Source organism: Cornus florida, unplaced genomic scaffold (assembly GCF_030987335.1).
Source record: "Cornus florida cultivar Cherokee Brave unplaced genomic scaffold, ASM3098733v1 CherokeeBrave_3.0.0_Hap2_Chr09, whole genome shotgun sequence".
NCBI classification, from domain to species: Eukaryota; Viridiplantae; Streptophyta; class Magnoliopsida; order Cornales; family Cornaceae; genus Cornus; species Cornus florida.
The window spans coordinates 83,857,848-83,867,209 of NW_026775579.1; the positions used below are offsets into that span (position 1 = coordinate 83,857,848).

The 9,362-nt window shown below is 35.9% G+C and overlaps 2 protein-coding genes across 2 annotated transcripts; both read left to right on the forward strand.

The window, feature by feature from the left end:
- Positions 1-1,029: 1,029 nt before the first annotated feature.
- Positions 1,030-4,557, forward strand: LOC132274748 (probable aldo-keto reductase 2). Its single transcript, XM_059776082.1, has 5 exons — positions 1,030-2,095; positions 2,179-2,382; positions 3,215-3,387; positions 3,465-3,567; positions 3,904-4,557. Exons 1-5 carry the CDS (start codon positions 1,883-1,885, stop codon positions 4,240-4,242), a joined length of 1,032 nt encoding a protein of 343 aa, XP_059632065.1. The 5' UTR covers positions 1,030-1,882; the 3' UTR covers positions 4,243-4,557.
- Positions 4,558-6,052: 1,495 nt separating this feature from the next.
- On the forward strand, positions 6,053-9,016 carry LOC132274750 (probable aldo-keto reductase 5). Its single transcript, XM_059776084.1, has 5 exons — positions 6,053-6,297; positions 6,891-7,091; positions 7,513-7,685; positions 7,780-7,882; positions 8,504-9,016. Exons 1-5 carry the CDS (start codon positions 6,079-6,081, stop codon positions 8,846-8,848), a joined length of 1,041 nt encoding a protein of 346 aa, XP_059632067.1. The 5' UTR covers positions 6,053-6,078; the 3' UTR covers positions 8,849-9,016.
- The last annotated feature ends 346 nt before the right edge of the window (positions 9,017-9,362 follow it).

The window sequence follows — 9,362 nt, forward strand, 5'->3', positions numbered from 1 at the left end:
CTGCAACTTTCGACGAATTTTCCGATGATCTTTGCAACTTCCGGCGACTTTTCCGGATGGGCTCCAAAGGTCATTAGCTCCCTTTCTCTCCAAATCCCTCCAAATCTTGTCAATTTTGGAGGGATTTGGTTTTACTGTTTAGGAGAGATTTGGAGGGATAGGCTATCCCTCCAAATCCTTCCCAATCCTTTCTTTTCTCTCCAAAACCCTCCATCCAAACACACATATCCCTATCCTTCCCTTTCTTTTCTCTCCAAAACCCTCCAAATCCCTCAATCCAAACGAGGCCTTAGAGAATCAGAGTTGTGGATTTGGGGAAATTTTGATAAAGGCTTGATTGGTCGATGTTCTAAAATTAAGGATATTATTGTCTTTTCATGTTTCTATCGGCAGTATGGTCATTTAAATTTAAGAAACCAATTTTAACGGTCCTATATCACCGGACGTTGAATGGATGGAGTGATCTGCAACAATTTTGCATAGTCTTGGGAGTTTCTTGCATTTTTAAAAATTCAGGGGGTAAGTTGCAGATTTTTTCATAGTCCAGAGGGGTTTCTTGCATTTTATCCAAAAAAATATTAAATTTTTTCTTGCACGCGCACATACAAAAAAAAAAAAAATTGTTAAAAGAGTGATATTATTATTATTATTATTATTATTATTATTGTTTTGATAAATATTAAAAAGTGTGCTAATTATTTGGGTTAACAGAATTCTCACTAGTAATTTTGATCTAGTTGCTTCTTCCTTGAGGGAGTGCTAATTATTCCAGACCATCCTCACACTAATGTGACATTTAGAGTGCATATGATCTCATCATACACAGAATATATATATATATATACATATAGAAATAGAATGTGATCTAAGCACCATTCTTCAAAGAAAAGTCATATTATAGTGGTGTTTTGATAAAATAAAAAATTAAGCACCAAAATTCTATATATTAAATTTTAAGTTCCCATTATAAACGGATATTTTTTTAAAATCTATTTTGAAATTTAAGTGTTCAAGTGATAAAATGGTATTTATTTTTTAAGTGATAATTATATTGTGTTATTTATCACATTTAATTAAATAAGAACTTAATTTATTATTTGGATTGACTCGACAAACATTGCTTATTTGAAATGCTTTTGCACAACTAGCACGTAGGCCATTACGTTAGCTTCTAGAAGAATATAGACTTTTGAGCTCCCACATTTTTCTGACCAAGTGAAATATCGTGGCATCACATTAATAGGCGGACGAGGAATTCTGCCACGTCAAGGTTGATAAATTTTTAATAGGTAAATTTCAGGTATAAAAAAATAAATATTTATATTTTTATGTTACAGTGTCTATGCATACTAGTGTCATATTTTTAAAAAATTTGACGTATTAAGTGTAGTGTATTATTTTTTAAAAATTTAATATATTTACATATACATATTGTATCGTGTCCTAATCTCAAAGGATAGGGGCTCGGGAATGGAACAGAAGTAATTACATAAGCAGTCCGCCATTGGTCCCTCAACAAAACAGTGTGATTGGTTGGTGTAAATAATCTTCCTAAGATGAGACTATTCAAGAAAGTGCTGAAACTTCTTGTTTGCCTTTTGGGCTTGTTTGTCAGTGTTCCCATCTTACAGCTAGTCTAAAAGACTTTGGGATGGAGGCTAATTTCCTCTCAAACAAGTAAGCCACCAACATTGAAAAAAAAGGGCCGCCAAGCATCATAAACTTGATGGTTGCCTCCCGTGAGTCACAATGTCACTCTATAAATACATACATATAATTTATACAGGAAACATTGTTAGCACTTGTTCTGTAGCAACTATATAATTGATATACATATAGAGATATATATATATAGAGAGAGAAGTGTATATACAGGAACTTAATGGCGAATGTGAGAAGGATGAAGTTAGGTTCACAAGGTTTAGAAGTATCAGCACAAGGACTTGGCTGCATGGGCATGTCCACCTTCTACGGCCCTCCCAAGCCCGATTCCGACATGATCGCCCTCATCCACCACGCCATTGAATCCGGTGTCACCTTCCTTGACACCTCCGACGTCTACGGCCCTTTCACCAACGAAATCCTCATCGCCAAGGTATACATACATATATATATATACATATATATATATTCACTTTTATTGTTAATTGATGGATGATGAAATTAATTTATGATCAGGCTCTCAAGGGAGGGTTTAGAGAGAGAGTTCAAATAGCCACCAAGTTCGGAGGTGTCGTCACTTCTGACGGCAATTTTCAAATCCGCGGTGATCCGGCGTATGTCCGGGCCGCCTGCGAGGCTAGCTTGAAGCGGCTTGACATCGATTACATCGATCTCTATTACCAGCATCGCGTCGACACTACCATCCCTATCGAACTCACGGTATATATATAATAGTTCGATTTCTGTTTAGTTTTATTATGAATATTTATGATAAAGATTGATCATATTTCATTTTTGTCATTCGTGCTTATTGATTGATATATAAGAATTTGAAGATATGGAAATGAAAGTTAACAAATTGTCTGTTTTCTATGTGTCCACGCCCTGTTTGATAAATGTCAGCCAAGAATGCAATTGTTTAAAATATGTTGATCACAACACAAGAAATGGGAAGAATATATATCAAATCATTTCGAAACAAATAGAGTGAAGTTTATCATCTTTAATCTATCAGTCTTATATTTCGCCATTGAGAACTTTACTCTCTGTGAATTCAGGGTCATGCTCGATCTTCAAATTGGAATACATTGGCCAACTAATTAAAATAGAAATATTTATTTGTGGTTCACGTGTATAAAGATTTCACTAATCTGTGTTTTGTTAAACTGCATATATCTGCATTGCAAGTCTCTATAATAAGTTATCATGACTAAGATCAGTGATTGGTGAATCATGAGTTGACATTAATAAGGTCCAAGTTTTTTTCTGGTTATCTTCTCCTGTCCATGTACTTGCATTTTACTTATGAATATAATTCATAATTAAGGAAGTAGTTAAGTATATTGTGGTGTTCTTTTTGAAGTTGCATGATCACACTAAGGATATGATTTCGTATGGTATGACGATCTTTGTGTCCAGGTCTCCTCCCCTATATATCATTTAAATCAGGATTTGAATGTTTCCGTATTTGTTTCCTTGTTTGCATCCTTTTTGAACGAGTGTCTAGCATTCCCTAATCCATTTTATGTTATGTACTCGTGTTTTATGCCAGATGGGAGAACTCAAGAAATTGGTTGAAGAGGGTAAAATCAAATATGTAGGTTTATCCGAGGCCTCTGCTTCAACAATCAGAAGGGCACATGCTGTTCATCCGATAACAGCCGTACAGTTGGAGTGGTCGTTATGGGCAAGAGATGCAGAGGAAGAAATTATTCCTACTTGCAGGTACGAATACCATTAGCAGGGCTATTAAGATATAATAGACAATTTAAGTTCTAATTTTGTCCACCATAATTGTTCAGAGAACTCGGCATTGGAATAGTTGCATACAGTCCTCTGGGACAAGGATTCCTGTCTTCAGGTCCCAAGATGATTGAGGAGTTTTCTAGTAATGACATACGCAAGGTTAGTGTTGTTGTTAACAAACACTGGATTGCATTCCTTTCTTCGTGTTGTTTTTATCCATGTAATTAACATCTAATTTCTCTTCTCTTAATACTTTAAAAACAGAGTTTAGTGTTGAGTCATGATCAGGAACCAAATTTTGTTTACTGAGAATATGTTGATCTCTATGTTCACTTGAAATCATATTTACACGATCGGTGTTGGTATTGAATTTGTACATATAATGCCGGTTTGACATGCTAATGTGGTGCCTACATGTTAAGGAATGGGACAATAACCCTAAAGAGTTAAGTAGGTTCTTAAACATTGAAGTATTTACTGTTTCATCTTTTGCAGGCTCTGCCGAAGTTCCATCCTGAGAATGTGAAGCATAATAAGAACTTGTTTGAGCAAGTAAATGCCATGGCAGCAAGGAAGGGGTGCACCCCATCACAGCTCGCGTTGGCGTGGGTCCTACACCAAGGAAATGATGTGTGCCCCATACCTGGCACCACCAAGATTGAAAACTTTAACCGAAACATTGGTGCTTTATCCATGAAGCTAACAAAAGAAGAAATGGCCGAACTTGAAGCCATTGCTTCAGCTGATGCTGTTAAAGGTGACAGATACGGGGACATGTCACTCACTTGGAGGGAATCAAACACTCCCCCACTGTCCTCGTGGAAAGCCGAATAAAACATACACCTCTGCCTCCTATAGTTTCTTCAGGACTCGTGGTGTTGCAATTTTCTGGTGTTCTAAAACTCGTTAGGTTCCTTCATTTCACTGTGTTCAGAAACGGTACCGTATTTTCCATATATGTATATATGCATGCGTGTACATCAGTACTTGCATATACTCATATTTATGTATAATGTTATACTTATTTCACTGAAGTAGTTGGAAATAAAGCTTGATTGTTGTTGTTGGAAATAACCCCATATTTGTAAATGCGACAACAATGAGCCCGTGGTTTGCAATAAGTTTTAATAATATCTAATTTCTAAACTACACATCAAGGCAAGAAAACTTACATGAGCCTGGGCTTGGTTTACAATGTTTCTTTAGTCTTCGTGGACTATTTTTCTCTTGCATTTGGGCTTCTGGCCGGTTTAATGAGTTTTATATATATCGATTTATGCTCCGGGGAGAAAAAATAATAAATTTTTTCTTGCACGCGCACATACAAAAATAAATAAATAAATAACCCTAGCTAAAAGAGTGATATTATTATTATTATTATTATTTTCATAAATATTAAAAGAGTGCTAATTATTTGGGTTAATAGAATTCTCACTGGTAATTTTGATCTAGCTGCTTCCTCCTTAAGAGAGTGCTAATTATTCCAGACCATCCTCATACTAATGCGACATTCAGAGTGCATATGATCTGATCATATACAGAATATATATATATATATATACACACACACATATAGAGAGAGAGAGAGAGAGAATGTGATATAAGCACCATTCTTCAAAGATAATTGTATGACTTTTCGCAGAATATGGACTTTACGTTAGCTTCTAGTACACTATTGACTTTTGAGTTCCCACACTTTCTGACCAAGTGAAATATCTGAATATCATGCCATCACATTAATCCACCTCGGTGGTCGAGGAATTCTGCCACCGTCTGGTGTTCTAGGTTGATTAATTTCTAATTGGTAAATTACATAAAACTCCCGGAATTTGACCAGTTTGTAACTAACTTTCTAAATTACAAACTGACCCTGTGAACTAATGAAAATACACATTTTATCTGATTGCAACGAATAGTTGTTAACGGAGAAATGAAATTATTGTTTTACCCATTAATAAAGCTATGTCATGAGTTGCTAATAAAGATTGATATAATCTCAAAGTGCACAAAAAATTAACTACTCCTCACTCTATCTCGTCCTTTACACGTCAACTCAGATAAATCTAGTGTAAATAACGTTGAAGTGAGTTTTAAAAGATTAGTGATCTTTATTCAATTCTTTGTAGAAGTGTGATTCCCCATTTCATCCATTAATCTCTTAACCTAGCCTAAGTCTTAACCCTCTCAATCGTAACTAGTCAATAATCTCATATGCGTGTTCTCTCTTCTAAAATCACAAAAATTAGCAACGACTAACCGAGAGATGATTCATAAAAGTGCATAAGAAAATGGGGATTTCATCAAATAGGTATTGTGGGTTCATTTTGTTGGGATTTCGTAAGAAAAAAACTGGCTTAGAAAGAGTGGCACAAAAGGGCATAAAATGCCTTTTTGCAATCCCAAAGGGCAGAAATGTCCTTTTAAAAAATCATATTGGTCACGTGACTTGCTTCCTCCATTTTGCCGTACGGAAAAGTATCCACGTGGAGTTATTTGCAAAATTTAGAATAGTGTAGGGAGTTAAGTGTATAATTAGTAGATCAGGGGGTGTTTCTTGATAGAGATAGTTCAGGGAGTTTGTGCAATTTAACCTATATATATATATATATATATATATATATACTCCCATTCCACTGCAACTCTCAGCAAATTAAGAAGCTAGAGAGAGAAATGGCAAGTAGTGTGAGAAGGATAAATTTGGGTTCGCAAGGTCTGAATGTATCAGCGCAGGGACTGGGGTGCATGGGCATGTCTGCTGGGCCCTACGGCACTCCAAAGCCAGAGGAAGACATGATCGCTCTCATCCACCACGCCATCAACGCCGGTGTCACCTTCCTCGACACCTCCGACATGTACGGCCCCTTTGCCAATGAAATCCTTCTCGGCAAGGTACCTTCAAACCCTAGCCACTTCAATCAATCAACATTAACTCAAAGTCTGTCCAATAATTTCAGTAATCTGACTAAAGTTTTGTTAGGTTTGAATTTGGACCATGAGTTTTTATATTCAATCAATTCAAATTGCACCTCTGGTAGTTTATATTTTTGTTTTGTGGGATTTTTAGTCTATGAAATTCAATTGTGAATATTGACATTACTTGGAAATTACTATACATAGCCCAATAATTTATTGGATAATTGGGGATATACATATTCACTACTTTGAAAATGTATTCATGATCTGTTGATATAATTTTCTTTCCAAACAAATACCCCATATAAGTTCTGAACTTTAAAATCAAACATTTCTAATATAATACGATTTAATAATATATTGTGTCAAATTATTTTAATTTGAACTTTCTTAGAGTGAGTGTGGTGAGTGAGTGATGAGGCTCTCGTCTCCCACTTATATCAAACCAATCGGAATTGTCAGGCTATTGGACTCTCTATCACTGATATTTATAAGGTACCCACATCAATGCCCTCTATAAGGTAGTTGTTGGAATCTTATGACGTTTGATATATATATATATGGTACAGGCTCTGAAGGGAGGGATGAGAGAGAGAGTAGAGTTGGCTTCCAAGTTTGGCATTAGCCTTGCAAATGGCAAGTTAGACATATGTGGCGATCCAGCTTACGTGCGAGCTTGCTGCGAGGCCAGCCTGAAGCGGCTTGATGTTGATTGCATTGATCTTTATTACCAACATCGCATCGACACTAGCGTCCCTGTTGAAGTCACGGTACGTGACCAATCACTTCCACTTCTCTCTCTCTAATATTGAATCAAACTACTACTTTCTTGTCTTCACTTTCATGTCGAATTTAAATACGCACTTTTTATTTCATTATAAAGTAACACTTTGTTGCTTAAAATGCATGGGTTACCATAAGTGGCTGGATGGTGAGATATGTATTTACTCAAGTATTGTAAGGTTTCTCCAATGTGACAATCGAAACGCAAAACAATCTTTCAGCATGCCTACGTGTGTATATCTGACTCTCTAGTTTTCGCAATGACAGAAGTCTCGTGCATTGGACCAGCCCTTTATTGGAATAATGATATTCAAGCTAACAAAGTAGGTCAATTAAACAGTGTGAATAAGAAGTGAGCAATGCCATGAATTTTGATGTTCTTTGGGCATGCTTATTTAATATTGCTAGATGGGAGAACTCAAGAAACTAGTTGAAGAGGGCAAAATAAAATATATAGGTCTATCTGAGGCCTCTGCTTCAACAATTAGAAGGGCACATGCTGTTCATCCCATAACTGCTGTACAGTTAGAGTGGTCCTTGTGGACAAGAGATGCGGAAGAAGGTATTGTTCCTACTTGCAGGTTAGTAATGCATCTATTGTACCATGTAATATGTTTACGGAGTAGTAAGCAATTAATCCATTATTCTAATTTCGTCATTGTTATGCTTATTCAGAGAACTCGGCATTGGGATTGTGGCATACAGTCCTCTAGGTCGGGGATTCTTCACTTCAGGTCCCAAGATGGTTGAAAACTTGTCTTCACGTGACTATAGAAAGGTTTGTGCTCTTATAAACTAGGCATTATTGATTAGTCTTAAAATGTGACGGAGTACCACCAAGGGCTATAACCCAGTTATACTTTCTCACCTTCTAAATAGGATGTCGAGTCCCCATAGGAGCATGTGGGTGTATGAATTTTACAAGGACTAATAAAAGAATGTGATAAGAGTAGCATTAGGGATAAATTTTTGGCCTAATGTCATCATTGTTCATTGTTCTTTAGTTTTACTTGTAAATCATTAAGTGACCAATCTTTTGGAACTAACAAAGCTTTCCTAGCCTGGTCTCACCTTAATGAGTTTCACTTGGTAGCCAACATTCTAAATAAAGAAGATTACTACAACACTTTATTTGTGAGGTCCCTTCTATGGATAATGCTGGTTTATTCACAAAGCTAGCTCACATATTATTCATATTTGCATATGCTTCAACATCATTAAGTATTGACATTTATATCGACATTATTATAGCTGCATAAACACTTTGATCATGACTAGAAATCATATAAATTTTGTTTCTGAATTATTTTAAATTAAGCGTGTTGACTTATGATAGAGTAATTGTGTTTATGTGATCATTTCCAATATTTGATAATACTCTATAAATCCACTTTTGTAGAATCTACCACGATTCCGATATGAGAATTTGGAGCACAATAAAAACATATTCGAGAGGGTTAACGAAATGGCAACAAGGAAGGGATGCACCCCATCACAGCTAGCTTTGGCGTGGGTTCATCACAAAGGGAACGACGTTTGTCCCATACCGGGCACCACCAGGATTGAGAATCTGGACCAGAACATAGGAGCTTTGTCGATAAAGCTGACACCGGAAGAGATGGCTGAACTTGAATCTTATGCTTTTGCTGATGCTGTTAAGGGTGACAGAAATGACAGCATTTTAGGAACTTGGGAGAATTCAGACACCCCACCCTTGTCCTCATGGAAGAAGAGCACTAACTAAAGAGATGCCTTTCAGTATTGAGTTCTAATGCTGCCTCCTGGGTTCTTTTGGCTTTACATATATATGTATCTCCATAGTGTGAGAATCTTTTATACAACAAAACTTGAGAATTTTTTTCTTTTCTTTACTTTTTTTTCTTTATATATATATAATTTTTTGTCTTTTTAATACCGATCAATTCCTGCATTTGTAGGAATCAAATGAAGCGGGAAGGAAATATTTTTATTTTATTTTTTAATTTGATTGATTCCTAACCATTCTCTGAACTTTTCAACAAAAGGAATGGTTATTTCATTCTCATTTTTAAAAATATAAATAAATAAATAAATTGAATAAAAAAATATATTTTGATGAAAATTCAACACGTGGCTATGTTCTTCCCCTCTCTCTTCATCGGAGAACTAACCGCCGATTTTGATTGGCAAGATTTCGGTGCTATCACCAGTGTTAAAGATCAGGTTTTCTACGAACACGTTTGGATTGATTTGGGAGAGAGATCAAGTTTTCTCCATAC

Coding starts and splice junctions, on each gene's coding strand:
- LOC132274750 (XM_059776084.1), top strand. CDS start 6,079: ATGGCAAGTAGTGTGAGAAGGATAAATTTGGGTTCGCAAGGTCTGAAT. Junction 6,298..6,890: donor ATGAAATCCTTCTCGGCAAG/GTACCTTCAAAC, acceptor TATATGGTACAG/GCTCTGAAGGGAGGGATGAG. Junction 7,686..7,779: donor GGTATTGTTCCTACTTGCAG/GTTAGTAATGCA, acceptor ATGCTTATTCAG/AGAACTCGGCATTGGGATTG.
- LOC132274748 (XM_059776082.1), top strand. CDS start 1,883: ATGGCGAATGTGAGAAGGATGAAGTTAGGTTCACAAGGTTTAGAAGTA. Junction 2,383..3,214: donor CCATCCCTATCGAACTCACG/GTATATATATAA, acceptor GTTTTATGCCAG/ATGGGAGAACTCAAGAAATT. Junction 3,388..3,464: donor GAAATTATTCCTACTTGCAG/GTACGAATACCA, acceptor ATAATTGTTCAG/AGAACTCGGCATTGGAATAG.